At 47.2% G+C, this 18,546-nt stretch overlaps 1 protein-coding gene across 2 annotated transcripts; it reads left to right on the top strand.

Annotated features, from left to right (window-relative positions):
* The first annotated feature begins 428 nt into the window (after positions 1-428).
* Positions 429-15,176, top strand: IFI35 (interferon induced protein 35). Of its 2 annotated transcripts, none has more exons than XM_044418753.1 (9): positions 429-528; positions 1,397-1,424; positions 6,266-6,361; positions 7,030-7,146; positions 7,952-8,087; positions 10,179-10,288; positions 12,454-12,574; positions 13,862-13,968; positions 14,494-15,176. In XM_044418753.1, exons 2-9 carry the CDS (start codon positions 1,407-1,409, stop codon positions 14,683-14,685), a joined length of 897 nt encoding a protein of 298 aa, XP_044274688.1. In that variant the 5' UTR covers positions 429-528; positions 1,397-1,406; the 3' UTR covers positions 14,686-15,176. The 2 variants fall into 2 exon arrangements, with proteins under 2 accessions (XP_044274688.1, XP_044274687.1); XM_044418752.1 differs by having other exon boundaries at positions 430-528; positions 12,454-12,643.
* Positions 15,177-18,546: the final 3,370 nt, after the last annotated feature.

The following is an 18,546-nucleotide window of genomic DNA, read 5'->3' as shown; positions in this document are numbered from 1 at the left end:
ACAGTGACTTGGTTTGGAAAGCCGGTGCTTTTGAGAAAGAGTGCAGGTTTGATTTTATAACACAAAGAAAGGCATATATAAGCTACGTTTCTTAAATGCGCTTTGTCTATGATTATGGGGGCCCGGATTACCCTGCACATGCTCATTGCAGTTTACAAATGCCTCAGGACTGACTGGTACTAAAAACATTTTTCCTGGAAATAGTAGGGGTGGCCTGGGGGGAAAAAAATCCTCGGCAGAGGGAGTAAGCAAGCCCTGCTCCATCTGTTTTGTGAAACTGCAGATACAGACAGCTCTGATGTTAGGAAAGTTTGGATGTTCCATAAACTTAGGAGCTTCCCGTTATTACAGAATGCGTTTTCTTCCAGCTTTGAAGCTGCAGTCTGATACGGACCGAGGCGGACCTCACGCGGACGCAGGCGCGCCCGTCCCCGCGCAAAGCCGCTAAGGGGGCGGGGCGGATGGCGAGGCCGAGCGAGTGGGAACTGAAAGTGGAAGCGAAGCGCGAGGCGGCCCGGGCAGGTCCAGGTGAGGCGGGCGACGCGTGCGGTGGGGGAATGCACGGATCAGCCCCTGCCTGGGGGGGGGGGGGGGAGTTGCTGTTTTGCCCCGTGCCCCCGGGGGAGGTGTGGCTGTTCTCAGGGGTGACCCGTCCCGCTCCCCTCATGACCGCTTTCCTGTTATAGCAGACTTTAGGTTGTCCTTCCCCCACCCTTCCCCGGGGAGGCGGAAACTCGGGCGCCTCGCTTCTCCGGCAGAATGCGGCGGGGGGCATCTCCGGTTGCGGGCCTCGGCATCTTCTGTGCAGGCCTGACCTGACTGGTGGTGGGGCCCAGCTGAGAGCCAAAAAGCAGCTGCCCTGCTATTTGGGTGTAGGCCTGCGCTGCAGCTGGATCTGCTCCAAGCCCGACCAGTCTGGCCTAGGTCTGCCTGTGCCTTCTTCCCCGCCGTCCTTTCCCCCAAAAGTTGGCTGAGGTGGTGTAAAACGAATGGAGTCCGGAAGGGTCCTTCCCCGTGCTGGCGGCAGGGCGGCCCGATTGGAAATAGGTTATGGAAGCCCAAAATGTGGTGCTGAACGCAGAGTCGAGGGAATCAAGAATCTCAACTTTTTAAAGAGCAGTTTGGCAGCCGGTATGGCTGTGGAGACAGACTTTGGGCAATACCTGGTGAAATGTTGTGTCCGTGGGGTGGAGGGAGGGGACCAATTGAACAAGAGATCCTGTGGGTAAGCCTTTCAGTAACCTATGTAAGCTTCTTCTTCCCTATAACTATAGGAAGCAGGATAAATCATGCAAATCAGCTGCAGATTTGCACTATATATTTATTCATAGGATGCTGAATTAATTGGGGAGTGTTTTTCTCTGTGGAATTCTTATTTGTTTGATTACTCTTCTAGGTTTGACAACATGATAGATCCAAATGAGGTGAGCATCAGAATTGCAAATACTGCTTTTTGTGTCATCTTCCAGGGTTGGAAAAGGAGGTGGCTCTAGAGCAGCCTACCCCAACCTGTTTTCTTCAGGATCTGGGTCCTGCTTCATTCCGGGGGGCTGGGTTGCTTACCCATGGAACAAGCTAGCTTGCAAGATGTTTTCAATGGGGTGAAGCCCCTCTTGAGGCCCTCTTCCTTCCATGACAAAGTTGTCTGTCCTGAATCAGTTTTCGGGTCACTTCCCTTAGATGCTTCAAGGCTTTAGTATTGAGTGACAGGAAGAAAAATGTGTATGATCCACTTTTCCACACCATTCATAACTTTATAAATATCTGATCTTGTACCTTCTCCTGCAGTCCTGTTCTTTCTAAACTAAAAAGCCCCAAATGCTTTTGAAATCTGGCAGCTTGAAACACAGTATCTAAAACATGGTCACAGTGTAAAGTTCCTGCATGATCCTGTTTATGCTGTTGCTTTGTTTTATGTCTCTTTCCTAATAACCCCCAGCATGGACTTTCACCCTCCCCTTTTGTAACCACTGTGTTTTCATTGAGCCTCCCACCATCCGTGTAATATGTTTTCTCTTCTTTCTTCACTATCAGTTCAGAATTCTTTGTTATTTCGATCCATTATCTAAGGGCTACACTTAAAGATTACACATAGCTATAATTTACCATATCACGAACAATCAGCAGCTAATTTGAAGTTGTGCACTTCTTTCTCCTCTTAGCATTGCAGGACATTAGAATTGGAAGAATCCTATAAGGCCATCAAGTCCAACTCTCGGCTCAGTGCAGGACTCCAATTTTAAGCATCCCTGATATTTATATCTTGTCAGGGATGCTTAGGCTGGTTGTCCAGTTGCATCTTGAATGCCTCCAGTGTGGGAAAGGCCACAGCCTCCCTAGGCAATTGGTTTCAAAGACTCCAAAACTAACTACTCCTGTGACTAAGTTAGTTTTGAATGATGCCAACAAAAAACAAAACATATGGGACAACAGAACAAATCAGCCTGGCTCCACAAAAAGCTTCAAGTTGAACTAAAAAGAAAAACGGACATCTATAGGAAGTGGAAGGACTGTCTGGTGACAAGAGAGTATAGGCAGGTGGCACAGAAGTGCAGGAATTGTATCAGGAAGGTTAAATCTGAGAATCAGCTGCTGCTGCTGCTTTACGTCTTGTGTGGGGCACATTGGGCTACAGGCATCTTCCATAGTGTTCGACCCACAGCAACAGTTTCTTTATCCTTCAATTCAAGGTTGATACGGCTTAGGTCATTCTGGAATGTTTGATGCCAGATCTTTTTTGGTTTATTTATTTATTTAAAACTTTTTGTAGACAGTCCCATTACTGAAGTCTCAGGATGGTTTAATAATAGAACATGTAAGAAAATAATTAAAACACAGCATCCTAAAATTTAGCAATAATAAAACCCCAATTAAAACAGTCAGGTCTTAAAACATTGGGAAAATAAAAAGGTTTTGACCTGGCACTGAAAATAGTAAAGTGACGGCGCCAGGCAAACCTCTCTGGGGAGCGAATTCCACAATTGGGCTGCCACCACAGAGAAGGCGCTTCTCCAGGTAGTCACCCTCCTAATCTTCAGGGAGCAGCTGAAGAAGGGGGTCTGCCCCAGATCTTAAGGGGCGGGCACATATGGAAGGAGACGCTCTTTCAGGTAACCAGCCCTTAAGCTGTTTAGGGCTTTATAGGTCATCACCAACTCCATAAATTGGGCCCAGGCTTCAACTGGAAGCCAGTGTAGGTGAAAAAGGACCGATGTTATATGTTCATACCTGCCGGTCCCTGTTAACAACCTGGCAGCTCTATTCTAGACCAGTTTAAGTATCCAGACCGTCTTCAAGGACAGCCCCACATAGAGCATGTTACAGTAGTCCAAGTATCAGGAAGTTATCAGGGCATGGGTCACCGCTGCCAGGCACTGCCCATCCAGATAGGGGCGCAGCTGATGCATCAGCCGAAGCTGAAAGAAAGTGCTCCTCGCCACTACTGCCACCTGAGATGATGATGATGATGATGATGATGATGATGATTATAACATTTCTATGCCGCCCCTTGCCGAAACCTCGGGGCGGCTTACAACACGATAAAATACATTGAAATACAATAGTACATAATAAATTACCATTAAATACAAAAATACAAAAAATACATTGATTTACAAATATAAAATTAAAATTATCAGTATAAAATAAGTAAATAAAAATATAGGAGGAGAAAGAGAAGGAAGAAGAAGTTGCCCTGGCCAGATCATATGTTTTAACAATTAAAATGATGTTTAAATAAAAAGGTCTTTACCTGGCGCCGAAAAACCAGTAACGACGGTGCCAGGCGGACCTCTTTGGGGAGTGAATTCCATAGGTTGGGTGCCACCGCAGAGAAAGCCCTCCTCCGAGTACTTACTCTCCTAATTTCTTTCATGGAGGGTTCCCGGAGAAGGGACTCTCCCGCAGATCTCAAAGGGCGGTCGGGCATATACGGACATAAGCGCTCGTTCAGGTAGCCAGGACCCAAGCCGTTTAGGGCTTTATAGGTCATAACCAACACCTTGAATTGGGCCCGGGCTTCAATGGGAAGCCAGTGAAGCTGACGGAGGACTGGAGTCATGTGAGCATAATGCCCCGTCCCCGTCAGCAACCTGGCAGCTCTATTTTGCACCAATTGAAGTGTTCGGACTGTCTTCAGGGGAAGCCCCACGTAAAGCGCGTTACAGAAGTCTAGGCGGAAAGTCACCAGCACGTGTGTCACCGTCGCCAGGCAGTCGTACTCCAGGTAGGGGCGTAGCTGATTAATCAGCCGAAGCTGAAGGAAGGCGTTCCTCACCACCGCTGTCACCTGAGCTTCCAAAGAAAGCTCCGGGTCGAGGAGTACTCCTAAGCTGCGGACCTTATCCCTAAGAGGGAGTGTTGCACCATTCAGGACCAGGTCAAATCCACCCTCTCCGAAACCCGATCCGCCAACCAACAGGACCTCCGTCTTGTCTGGGTTGAGTTTCAGTTTATTGGCCCTCATCCATTCCCTTACCTCGGCCAAGCACCGGTTCAGCACAGCCACTGCCTCACCTGGATTAGTGGAAAACGAGAGGTAAAGCTGGGTATCATCAGCGTATTGATGATTCCGCAGCCCACACCTCCTGATGACCTCTCCCATAGCTCCAGGTCAAGGAGCACTCCCAAACTGTGCACCCTGTCCTTTAGGGGGAGTGCAACCCCATCCAGAACAGGGTTAGAAACACCTACCTGGGAGGCTAAACTGCCTACCAGCAGGACGGTTGCCTGGATTAAGCTTCAATTTATTGGCCCTCATCCAGCCCATCACCCCGTCTAGGCACCGGTTCAGGACCTCCACTGCCTCACCTGGAGAAGTAGTTAGAGCTGGGTGTCATCAGCATACTGATGACTCCATAGCCCAAACATCCAGATGACCTCTCCCAGCGGTTTCATGTAGATGTTAAATAGCATGGGGATAAAATGGAACCCTGCGGAACGCCATGCCTAAGCTGCCATGGAGGTTTCCTCTCCTCTTCTGACCACCTAGTGGTATTCAGTTAATTGTGATCTTAGCAGGAAGTTGCTTATTCATGAGGAACACATGTCCAGCAAAATGCATTCTTTGTTCTGTTAGAGTATTTGGGTACCACATCTTTGGAATACTTCCTCATTGGTAACGTGGTCTCAGTATGTATTTCATAGTATCTTTCTAAGGCAGCATTGCTGAGAGATGTTCACCTTCTTGGTAATTTTTGTTGCAAACTTCCAGGTCTCATTGGCATAGGTGGCAATCCATACAGCAATAGCATTAAATAATCTGAACTTACTTTTAATATCTATAGCAGATGTACTCTAAACTGAGCACATTTATCAGAAAACAGCAATTGCTTTGCCCATCCAGCTTCTTTCCCCCCATCTGCATCCATAATACTGCCAAGGTAACTAAATTACTTCACAACTTTAGATCTTGACCTCCTGCTTTTACTGGGGTGCTACCTTGAACACTGTCAACTTGCATTAACTTGGTCTTATCTTTACTAATTCGTAATTCTCTCAGCTGTGCTGCCGTATTTGCAAGGGATGCCAAAAGCAACAAAAAACTTTTATTTGCAGAGTAAAACCAGAAAAGGGGGAGGGGGATTAACTTCTCAGTGAGGAGGGCAGATTGATTATGAGATGACAAAGGAAAGTCCAAACTCCCTTATGAGTGGCTACAACAACTGCAACTGCTCATGGAGGAAGAGGCTATCAGTGGCTACCAGCCTTGCCAGCTACATACTTCCTCCTTTGCCAGACATGGCGTGCCTGCATACACCAGTTGCTGAGGAGCTTGGGCAGGCAGATGTCTTTCACCCATCTCAGTTGAGGGGTCCTGTAGGCAGCTGGTTTGTCACCGTGAGTGCTGGACTAGCAGGACCTTTGGTCTGATCCAGCAAAGATGATGTTCTAAACATGCATGGGGCACCTCCTGCTGCAGCCATGGGTGGGACAGTCTGTCTTTTCTCCTCAGCTCAACCTTTGGTTCTTTTGGGAAGGAAAGCTCAGTTTTCCTTTGCCTCGGGGGGTGGGGTGACGTTTAGTCCCTCTGTTCACTCATACCCACACAATGAATTTTATGTGATTCCCACTCTCCACTCAATCCTTATAGCCTTGGACAAAAAGGTGGCATTTTTGAAATGTACATATATTTTACAAATTGAGATTTAGAAACAATAGATAATTTTCCTTCTTAAAAGTTCAAGATTGCATTATTCTTGACTATTCTCCGCACACATTTTCTATGAAGCAGACTCTGAATTGTGAACCCCCTTTTGCTCTGCAGGAATCTTTCATCCATCGAGCTGATGAGAGCATCTTCACAAGTGGATCTCAGGAGAAAATGACAGAACAAACCTCGTGGGAAATTAGGAAGTGCCAGGTACTCCTCCTTCAAGGATCCACATTTGTTCCTATTTTGTATCATGTATTTTGTTTCTGTCAGTCATTGCGAAGTGTTATTTAGGCTGCAGGAGCCCTGGTCTTCTGATCACCTCAGCACCTCACCTCATTCTGATAGTGCCCCAGTTACTGCCTGTGCATGTTTATGTGTTCATTTGCTGTCATAGAGGCTAAGTCAAGAAGGCCAAACTAGAGAGTCGGCACTAGTGTCAGCATTTACAAATGCTAATTGAAGAAGGCCAGCTTTGGAAGCTGGAAACAAAACCCACTAGCTCAGCAGCAGGGCAGATCTGCAAAGGTCCCTCTTGGTGTTGCTTGGTTGCCTAATGGCTGATGATGTTAACAACCAAGTCTCCAAAATCTCCAACATCTGAGAATCTCCCATGCATTTTCATTTAATTCTTTGATCTCTTGGGCTAAGACCCCAGGGTTGCAAACCGGAGCATCAGTGCAACCCAGCTGCAGTGAAGCTTTCCATGTTCTGAGCCTGGTGGATTTTCAGTCCTTACTTGCTAGGAGGGGACTGAGGTGTACGGCTAACGTTCAGTAGCAAAGAAGTGCATAGCTCTGGGAAGAATAGTTTGGCAGGTTGTCTGCAACGGCAAGATGTCTCTTATTCCCTGTTCACAATGCTCTTCTCCCCTGAAGAGAGCGGTTCAGTCGGAGATGGAGAAGAATGCTCAGTTGATAGAAGAAATACAGGCTCTGGAAACTGAATTGAAACAGCTGGAAAGGTTCCAGATTTCCAAAGAAAACTTTCACAAGGTATTGAGAACATGTTGTTTATGGTCCTCTTCTTACATAGCATGGGTGGGGTAGCTGCAGGTGGTATGGGAACCATTTTTGCCACTAGACAAGCATGCCTGTGGGCCACACTTGGTACAAAATCAAATAAGAAGAAATAATCACTCGTTTGCTGCCAAAGTTTGGTGGTACATTGCTCTGTAGCAGTTTGGTAGCAGCTACCCATTTGTATGCAGTGTGCATGTTTAAGTGATTTGCAGGTGCATGTTGCCCATTCCTGCTATACAATACTAGAAAGAGATGCTTTTATTTGAACCCATGCATGTACACAGGCATTTGCCTGGTCTCCTCAGGAACCAATGAAAACGTAACAGCCTTGCTGAATCAGAAGACTTATCTAAACCAGCATTCTGTTGGCACAGCAGATGCCCCGGTGGGAACTGCACAAATAGGACATGGGTGGACTTGCTCCCTCCTGCTTGTGTTTTCCAGCTGCGGCTACTGAGAGGTAGGCCTCCTCTGGTACTGGAGGCAGCATGTGGCCATCGTAGCTGGTAATTACTGGAAGCCTTCTCTGTGAATTTGTTTAATCTCCTTTTGAAGTTATCCTGGATGGTAGCAACCCTTTGGTAGTTAATCCGTAAGCAAACTGAGAGGTGCTTGGATTTGAGCCTACCTGCTCAATCACACTTTTTGCTCTTTTAGTAGTTGGAGCTAAGTTCTGATTCAAATTTGTGGGGAAGCTCTTTGTATAGAGCTCTTAGGATTTTAGATTCAATGCATGAGACCTGGCAGGAAAAATTCATTCTCTGTCACCCTTGTACAGATGTCAGCCCCTGAAAGAGCGATGGTGTTTAAAGGACATGTGAAAGAGGAGAAAGAGGATATACTGACAGTCGTTCCACAGATCCAGTGCCCTATAACTGGAGGATCAGCTCTCATCACTTTTGAAAGTCCTGAGGGTAAGAGCCGTCATTCCAACTGAAATCCTGATACCGGATAGGCACCACAACAGTAGCTGGCGTTTGTGAAAAGTGGTTGGGGCAAAGGAAGAAGAATAGAAAAATGCTGTGAGAATCTTGGGGGGGGGGGAGGGGGAGGCGGATATCACAGACGCCAGCGTGTCCTGCTGCTCCCAGCTGCCGTGGCACCTGTGGGCACCGGGTCAGCCTAGGGCGGTGACTGTGCAGTGCACTCAGCCAGGTCTTTCCTGATTGTGGGGCAGTTGCAGCCATAGCGGGGGTGGGGGGGGGGTTGTTCAGCCGGGTCTCTATGGGGAGAAGCCCAGGCAGATGTGCTGCCCTCGCTTGCTGTGGTGCCCACGGACACTGCCACACACACGGATGGGATGAGCTGGAAGAATATGCTTTTGCCTGTGACCATCGTGCGTGGCAGAGACGTAGTGAAGCACTTAGTGAGCAGTTCAGCAAGTAAAGGAAAGGTGCATCTCCACTGGTCAGCCAGACTGGCCGCCTTGTGCTGGGCTTGGAAGTCCCCTTTAGGCAGCTTGTGTCCCCCAGGCCCCAGTGCTCCACATCCCTGCCTGGCACTCTTGCCAATCCCAGGGAAGCAGGATTGCTCTAGGCAGTTCTAGTGTCTCAGCATCAGCAGGAGTGTGGAGCGGGGAAGCAGATGATAGTTGCCGAAGGGGGCCCTGCTTTGGCAGCTGTCGTCCTGCTGCTGCGGTGTCCTCTACCGTACCAGCAGGGGAACTGAGGGGGAAGCACAGGAAGGAGGTGCCTTAGCACCTCCACTATGCTTAACTCATGACGCAGGCACGGCAGGTATGCCAAGGCAGCTGTACAGCCACTTTGCACTTAAAGTATTGCTTGGACCTGCCCAGTGATGCTAAGCCACCCTTAGTGTGCCTTCTGGATGCTGCCCCTTTGCTTCCCAGTGGATAGTTTAAAAGCTACCCCAAAGTAGTCGAGGCTTCTTCTGTGACTTAGCATTTTGTCTATATCTGGACCATATGCGTGGGTGTGGCTGTCGGAGGCTGCCTGTCCTGTCACAGCCGTCGGCCAAAAGAGCTGCAGTGCCATGCCAGATGGGGCCATGCCCAGATTGCCCAGCTCCTTCAAGGGAAGAGGGGGGTTGGCGCAAGCCTGTGGTGTGCTGCCCTGAGCTGCAGCCAGGGAACAAGCTGCTTTGCTTGCTGTCTTCTCCTGACTTCCCCTGCTGTGGAGAAGGGTGAATAGAGGACGAGGCAAATTCCTCCTTCTCATTGCCCAGATTGTGGGGTGGGCATGATTCACCTGGCCCTGGCTTTGGAAGGCCAGGTGTTTCATGCCCCCCTTCCCGGGCATTCCTCTTGGCAGTGATGTTGGGGTAATGGAGCAGGATGCACTGGAGAATGTACCTCCACGTTGATCCTGCCTCAAAGAACATGAGAGGGATGGTATGTAAGAGCAGAGAAATGCAAAACTCAAGTGCAGCACAGGGCATCTGTCCCATAGCCCAGCCTTATTTAGAAGATAGGTTATAGAGTCTTCAGGAGTAGACTAATGTAGCCCTTGCCAGGAGCAGGGATCTTGTTTGTTTATTTAAAGCCTTTGATTCTTTTATTCAGCCAGAAAAGCTTCCAGAGCAGCTTAAATAGCTTCAATGAAAACAAGGCAGACTTAGGGGCTAAATGCCATCTCTCTCACACACATGTACATGGAGGAGAGTGGAAAAAGAAAACTCAGACACAAGTCCAAAGAGGACAAGTCTGAAGCTGGTCTTTGACCAGAGCGGCTGGAGCAGCTCTGCCTCCTGCTGCAGCATGCTGGCTGAGGGAGGAGCCTGCAGGCTCTTTTTGGCTTGCCTTTTTGTGATATAGGAAGGAACCTAGAGAGATTATCCAGCCGCCATCTTTGGTTTCCTATACTAATTCGGCCAAAGGTTTTTCAATGCTAATCCAGTGGGGAAGACTCTACAGCCACTGGGTGATATAAGACAGTTCAAACATTCTCTCCATCTTAAGGATGGAAGCTCAGCATGAGTTGCTGATCCGATAAGAGTCAGGGATGGAAGAGGGCAAAGAGTCAGTCGGTCTTGTTCTGCTTCCTCAGTTGCCCACAGGATCACTGGGGCAGGGCAGCATCGAGTTCAGCTGGATGACTGGAGCTACGTGCATGTGAAGGCAGAGCCTCTGGAATTGCTCTTGCCCTCGTCTGTGGAGGTGAGTTCTGCAGCCTTCGATCTGACAATGAGCAGCTTGTGCCTTGAGGAGGCTGAACAGGGAGCACACCTCTGGACTGAAGGTGTCCTGCCCATGGGGACAACTGCATGCCCTGGAGAAGAAAATTCTGCATAAGCTTCTGGAGCTCTGTCACTAGAAAAATCCAAATGGTCACTTATTTGCTTATTTTGCACGTGCAGCCTTGCTTCTGGGCTCTGGCAAGTCCTGCTCAGTCTTCCCTTACCTCTACTTAAGAAGTTTCTTGACGCACTGACTGCAGTGATTTTAAAGCTTTAGCCCTGCCCACCCTTGTGTCCATAGGTTAAGTGTCGTCTAAGGAAAGGCTGCATGTGCAAAGCTTCCATTAGAGGTGCAACCCTGTAAAAGTGGGGTTACAGCTTGTGTGGAAGATGTAGGCATGGACACTGTGGAGGGTGGGCAAAGAGATGTGTAGCCTCTTACAGGGAGCAGCTCCTTTCTGTGCCTAATGGCCCTTAGCAGTAGAATGCGGCACCCTCTCCTAATACTATAGTTAAAACCCAGAGTGCGTTCCTGCACACAAAAGCTGTTGTCAAAACCAGCACGTCAGCTTTTAGCAAAATCCTGTGCTGCTTGTGACATGGATACAAAATTTCTACCTGCAAATGCTGATTGTGGAACCATGGAAAACACACTGCCAGAGCCAGTCAAAGGGCAAGCAGGGCAATGCAATAGCACTAGTAGAACGCGCCTGGGATTCTCATTCCAGATGCAGTTTATCTCCCTGTTAATATACACAGCAGATGCAGGGAAATTTATGGTGAAGGTACCTGCTCATACTGAAGGAGTATCTAGTCCAGCACTGTGTTCCTGCCGTGGCCAAGCCAGTGGCTCTGGGAAGCCCATGAGCAGGATACAGGTGCAGTAGCCTTCACCCACTCATGTGAACAACTGGCATAGAAAGGCATATTGCCTCCACACTGGAAGTAACATATAATGATGATGTAACTATCTGCCGTTCAGATTCTAAATATTTAAGTTCTTGCTTCAAGGCCTGTTTTGCCTATTCTGAATTTATCTAAAGGAAGGATAGCTAATATTTCACTGTTAAGGCTTTCCTTCAATAACTGGGTGGAAGAGTGCATTTTGGCAAGATCACCTGATCATATGACAGAGCTGCACGGGTTTGACAATTCCTTCCACTTTCATAGCATACACTGCTCTGTGTATTTTGTGCTCTGAAAACCTCTACAGGTAAAGCTGAATTCTGCAATCTGCATGCATGAGGCAAGTTTTCATGATATCTCTTACATTTCATATAACAAACTTTTCACCATTCAGTTGGAATCCTATGGTGATGCCCATAAGCACCCAAACCTGGAGGCTCATAGGCATCCTATGCAGAGTAAGAACAGCAGAGATGACATGCTAGGCATGATTTTTTTGCTTGTCTAGCTAGAGTGCTTTGGAGTTAGGGGAGGAAGAAGACTGGAGAAGTTTCAGGATAGCTGATATTCTGCCCTCTTCAGGCTTCTCCCCACCCTGAGCACCAGATGCCCCCTTTCCCTTTTTTCCAATGTCACTTTGTTGACCTTGAAGAGCAGCCAGAGTAGTTCTCTCCTTACAGGCTGGGAGCAATGATCAGAGCTCCAATTTTTCACTTGAGCTTGGAGTGCTGTATCCAACATCACATCTGGGAATCCGAAACATTCTATGGCCTCACATGCTCTCTGGGGACCATAGAATTTGCTCCCTTATTCTCTGATTTAGTCGTGAAGAGAAGTTGGGAGTTACACAGAGCCCTGATCCCATTTGCTGGGAATCTTGCCCTGCTTCCTGGCAGTGCTGTTGCCCATACCATCTGAAATGTGGCTGTAGTCTTAAGAACTAGAAATTTGCTCTTTTAAAATGGAAGCTGAGACTGCTAGAAAGTCTGTGCTCAGCACCACATTCCACACATTTTCTGCCCTCCAGTGGAACTGCGGCATACAGTTCTGCATGCTGCCTTGACAGTGCTGGGGCCCTAATGCTGAAAGATTAGCTGTTGGTTGGGAATGAAGGGTGGTGGGCTGCAAGTGTGGCCTCATGCTGTTCCCCCTCCCCCATCCACACTGCTGTGGCCCTCCACTACTTATTTCCATGTCCTCTTCTCCCCACCCCCCACCCCCGCTCCGGTGAATCTGCAGTTCTCTTTGGAAGAGAGTCCCCGACGAGTCCTCCTGTCTGGATTGCCAGTCCTGCCTTTGCCCAGGGAGCAGCTGCTTGACAAGCTAGAGCTGTTTTTCAGCAAACGGCATAACATGGGTGGTGAGGTGGAGCGTGTGGAGTGGCTGAATAGTTCAAACCATGTGGCACTAACTTTTGTGGACAATGGAGGTATGAGGAGATGCGGAAGGAATTATGGTTCCATAGTCGGGCTGATCAGGGAAGCTTAAAGGAACCTGGCCATGTTGCACTCTGATTTAGTTAGGTCAGTGTTCTGCCTACTAAGGTGCCCCAAGCAAAGGCAGAGCCAAGAATGAATACAGCTGTCATTTCTGAATGTGGAGGTGACACTTTCAGTTTTTGAGCTAGGTGTCTTCAACTTACTCTCTGCATAAGCATCTGATTGTGTTTTATCGCCATTTCTGTTGCACCTGTTGGAATACCCCACAGCAATATACAGCAGGGCCCCTGTATCTGCTGTCTCAGTTACCACAGTTTTACTTAACCGTAGTTTATTGTTGGCCCTCTACTTTGTGGGGTTAGGGGTGCAGGACCCCCTGTGAAAGTGGAAAAAACACAAATATCTCTAGGGAAAAGTCACAATTATCTCTAGGAAATTATACACTCTGTTTGGGGATGCCACACTCTTTGCCTCAGTACTAGCCAGTTTCACTCATGTGTTTTGTCTCTCAGCAGGTGTGCAGACCCTAGAGATATTTGTGAGTTTTTTCTAGAGATATTTCTGTTTTTCCACTTTTGTGGGGGTCCTGTACCCCTAATCTCCACAAATGCAGTGTTTGCTGCTATCTGCAGTTTCAGGTATCTGCTGGAAGGCTTGGAACTTATCCCTGCAGATATGGGGGTCCTGCTGTAGTCAAGTAGAACTTATTTACTGTTTAAAAATTTCCTTTATTTTTCCTCTTCACTGGTATTTCTACTCATTCTTTTATAAATTTTACTCACAAGCCCATCTGGTTTTTCTCTGCAGAGGCTGTAAAAATCCAGTTGGTAAATCCTGTCATCACAAGAGAGGAAATCAGTTTGTCATTTCTTGAACAAAAAAAGTTTCCAAAAAGTTTCTTAATCCCCCCGCTCCATTTTTGTATGTTTCTCCTCCATCCAAAAAAAACAAAACAAAAACACCCCCCACTACTCTCCCTGATTCTTTGGGTAGAGTGAGAAACTAAAATAAACATTGTGGTGGTCCGTGTACACAATGTAAAAACAATGCAGTCCCTTCCCAGCTGCTTTCTCTTGCATGCCACCTTGCACAGTACATAGATTTGCAAGTCTTTTAAAGACAGTCAGATATTAAGTGCTCACACCCAGGAATCTCAGTCACAGATTTCAAGCATGGTCTTTTTCCCTCCTGACGTCCCTCTTCTCTAGTGGTTGAGCGGCTTGTCAAGAGGAGCCTGTTCAAGGTGCCCTTCGGAAAGGAGATTCATGAGGTCAAAGTGTCAAAATACATAGACGGGGAAATCACACAGCTTCAGGTATGAGGAAAGCCCCACACTCAGACACCTCTCTCTGCACCTTTTCTCACCAAAATGCTTTCAGATCAGAATGCTCCTGATCTAAAAGCATTTTTTCTTTCCATCAACAAACATAGAACTTGCAGTGCATGATCATGTGAAAGTCACACACTGAATCATGTAAAGGGGATATTAATGAGGTGCATCTCCATCATGTTGATGGCTGATGAACTTATGTGGATACCATGGAATTTCTTTTCACATTATTTGCCACTAGTTAAGAGTGAGAAGAGGCACCTCAGCATGCTCATATGCACTCACTGTCTCTCCGTCTCTCTCTTTTTCTTGGTCTCTCTCTAACACACATGCACAATTGTGGATACTTGTCACCTAAGAAAACTAAAGCACCCAGCAGCAAGGTATCTTTGCCTTAAATCAGCTGGCAGATGTGTGGATTTTAGAATATTGAACTGTGTTAATAATTTAAAGCTGAGTTTGCATTTATGTGAGTTTTTAATCGGGTGCTCTCTTGTCTCCCCATTCCAGTTCCATCCTTCAGTCTGTGCTCGGACTGTCCTACTATCAGGGATTCCAGATGTTTTGGATGAGGAGTTGATGCATGACGCACTGGAAATTCATTTCCAGAAGCCCAGCAAGGGTGGGGGAGAAGTGGAATCCATTGTTTATATCCCAGCTGGACGTTGTGCAGTAGCTGTTTTTGAGGCTGAAGAGGACTGAGTAGTTCCAGCAATGGAGAAAATGCTTCCTCATTCATTAGCAAGGAGTGGTTAAAATACACTGTGGAAGACAACTGAGAAAAATGCAATCTTTGAAGTTCTGCAGAATGGAAGGAGGACACTTGAAAAGCTGGAATTATGGAACAATGCAAGAAGAGTGCTAATAGGCAAATATCAGTGAAGTGTAAAAAATGAAACATTTCCTTGAGGAGCAGATGGCAGAATGGGGACTTTGCGCTTGAACCTTGTGTGATAAAGGCTCTCTATCTGCCTTTCTTCCCTTAATATTAGAACCCCTATTTCTTATAGGGGTTTCTTCATTCATGTTTTCTCCTGCTTTGCTGTTCCTTTTGGTAATCCCATTACTTGGCAGTAAGAAGATTCTGGCTCCCTAGTATTTGTCTTTCATGCCTAAGGGAGACAAACATCTCAGAAAAGCAGAAGCAAAATAAAAGAGAATGGCAGAATTATATTGTTGCTGTTCAAAATTAATTCAATATGTGTGTTTATTACTCAGACAGAGAAGAAGGAAACTAGGACAGCCACTATGCCTGGTTCTGTCAAGTAAAATGTTTTCCTAGAACCTGCAATGCATCAGTTTTGCAAGTCACACAGAGAGCTCTTGAGTTGTACAGCTATGGCCCCTTGGAGAGAGTCTTGATGGCTCAGGGAACACACACAATTCATGCAAGTGTCCTTAGGCGCCTGTAAGAAAGAGATGTATGAATGTGTGGTTTGTAAGTCATTTCAAACCGCTCACAGATCTTATTTGTTTAATTTATGTTCCCTCTTTTCAAGAAGATCAAGGTGGCATATGTGGTTCTTTTCCAGCCCCCAACACAAATACATTTTATCCGCATAACAACCCTGTGAGGTAGACTAGGCTGAGATTGACTCAAGGTAACCCAGTGAGTTTATGACTGTGTGGGGATTTGAACCAGGTGCTTGGCACACTAGAAAAGGCCATTGTAGCAAGGTACATGGGGCGCCAGAAGTCTGCCTCTTGTGTAACTGCCCTAAGTAGCTGACTGGAACCAAAGCCTTAGGCAACTGGGCCTGCCCTGATGGTCATAGTGGCCTAAGAGGTTGTGATACAGGGAGATGTTCCTTGAGATAACCTGGCCCTGGTTGTGCAGGACTTTGCATACTAATACCTAGCTTGTTAGCAGACTAACAAGGAAGATGCTTGTAAAGCATATGAGTCAGTAATGTAGCCGTTGTGTTCTGCACTGGCTGCAGCTTCTGAACCAGCCTTAAGGTGGCCTCTCAGAATGCATTATAGTAATCCAGTCTGAAGGCTACCAATCACGCTCCCACTCATGCCGTTTTCTGGAGCTTGCCTTGTTGATCAGAGCAGAACCATTGTAAAAAGATGCCTCCAGCCCAGTCAATCCAGGAGGATACCTCTGGAGTCCTCGGAGTCTGGACCAAGGGAGGGTTTTCTCAGGAGTTGTTGTAATGCTGCCTCCTGATAGGCAGCAGGAACTTCTGCTCGCACAGAAATGCATTCATTCATGTATCCTCTGGATAGTGAGTTGCAAAAAGCAGGAAAAGGGGAGCTACCCTTTGAGGAATGATTACAACTTTTGCTTAGAAAAAGGTGCACAAGGAGAGACATGATAGAGGTGTTTAAAAACATGCATGAAGTAGAGGGGAGACCTTTTTCTCCTCTCCTATGATAGTAGACCCCATTGTCATTCCATGAAGCTGATTGGTGGGAGTTTTGGAACCAACAAAAGGAAGTACATCTTTGCACTGTGCATATTTCAAATATGGACTTCACTGCCACAGGAAATAATGGTGCCCACCAGTTTAGATGGCTTTAAAGGAGGATTGCACAAATTCATGAAGGAGGAAGCTATCGGTGGCTACTCGCTTTGGTGGCTGTTTGCTGCTCCATCATCAGAGGCAGCATGCACACTGATGAGCAGCTTGGGCAGGTGGAGCTCTTGTACCCATCCTGCTTGGGGGATTCTGTTGGCAGCTGGCTTGCCACCATGTGAACGGCGTGCTGGATCCCCACCCACCAATGGGCACTCTCTGTGTCTGTTCTGCCTGGGAAAAGATCACATTGTGGATTCCTGTACTCATTGCCAGGCCAAGTCCAAAGGAACTGGGCAGACTGCCTAAAAACGGGGTTGTGGGGCAAGGTGCTGCAGGCAGTAGACACCTCAAAACCTGCAGAATGCCCTTCTACATCAAGGGCTGAAACCTCACCTCCCAACTCTGCCTGCTTTGGTCATGGCTGTAACCTTGGGCTGGAGCGCATGACTTACTTAATGCCTGAGTGCTTACTGAAGCTGTCCATGACCAAGAAGTTGGCAAAGAGGGCCAAAGCAGCAAACCTCGTGGAAGCCACTAAGCGAAGGGCCACAAGCAGCACTTGAAGAGCTGCCTCTCTGATTTGTCTAAGCAACTCACATTGGTACTGACCATGCTTGAATCCAACCCTCCAGTACCAAGAGAGGAGCAGGTCTTGATAACCTCAGTATCAGAAAGAGAACTCCAGAATACATTACCTTAGCCACAGACCCATCCTCCTTCTATAGCCTTGGGGTCAGGCTGGTTGGGAGCCATATTGCCAGTCCGCATCATATCCCAGTACCGCAGGCACTGGTCTCACTGTCCCCTCTCTGAGTGGGACAGGTGCTTGGAACAGTCTGTCCCATGGCTGTGCCAATGATTCTATGGACCAGAGTGTTGCTATTGGGATCAAGAAGCCGGCTATGATCCTTGATATTGATACCCATTAGCACAAAACACCCACCACCTCATCATTGGTGCCACATACTGATATGTGTATTTATGCGATAGAAATTAATTTCAACCAACACTAAGGCCAGCCTGTAGGGTCCTCCCTCTGCTCCAAAGCCACAATGTCAGCTTTGAGTGAACTTCGGGGATGAGTAGCAACCCTTCCTATATACCAACCCTGAAGGTGGGGGAAGAGTTTGCACCAAAGCCCTCCTGACTGTAGCATCTTCCCAACAACAGGCTCTACACAGGCACACAGCCAAATGTGTGACTTGAAGAAAGACAGTTGCAGGTAAGCAACCTGCTTCGATCAAGGTTGGCTTTATCAGCAAAACTGAACACAAACCATCTACTAAATTCATCAGACATCAGCTTTAGGTTTTAACTGCTGCTATTGAATCAGAGAGCCAGAATAGACAACCGTGGAGTCTTGGAAAGCACCACAAGGGTTGTAAGCAGATACCCCTTGGCCATGTCCAGACCTGTTGAGCCAAGTTGTGAGGGATGATACACTTATCTTAAAACACCTTCAACCCTTCATAATTCCGCAAGCACCAGCTGAACCTTGAATCTCTTTCACACCACAGGAGCAGTGGGTCACAAAGTGTCAGAATCAAGGCTTCTCCACAGGCAGTTCTGCAGTTTCTTGTTGCATAAACTTCAGAACAGCAGCAAGTCCATGAATAAGCCACAACTGGGCAATAATTTGCAGCAAGAGGCCCAAGAAGAAATCCACCATACTTTGCCCAGGGAGGTCAATAAGGAGGCTTTAGCCAAAACAGAGAATGGCTGGGAGTTTCAGGCTAACAAAGTCTGTTTGCCTCTACTTTGTTATGGTCAAACGGATGTTAAGGGGGCCTTCATGCATATAGAAGGTGGAAGCCGTCATGATGCCTCCTGAGAACTACTCAGAGTTACTCTGAGCTAACACAGAAAGACCTGAACTTTGACTGAGCTCTGTAACTGCCTGAAAGAGGGAATGACTTCTAAGCGACTATATTAAGGCCCATCTCCTCCCCTCCCACCCCAATATCTGCAAAGTACCCAGGAAACACAAATAATAAAAACAAGCAGTAGGAGAAGTCAGAGCATGCATACACAGCCAGAC

This window comes from Varanus komodoensis, unplaced genomic scaffold (assembly GCF_004798865.1).
Source record: "Varanus komodoensis strain SLA01 unplaced genomic scaffold, ASM479886v1 scaffold92, whole genome shotgun sequence".
NCBI classification, from domain to species: domain Eukaryota; kingdom Metazoa; phylum Chordata; class Lepidosauria; order Squamata; family Varanidae; genus Varanus; species Varanus komodoensis.
The sequence above is the reverse complement of the archived record's forward strand: the minus strand, read 5'-3'. Positions and strand labels throughout refer to the sequence as shown.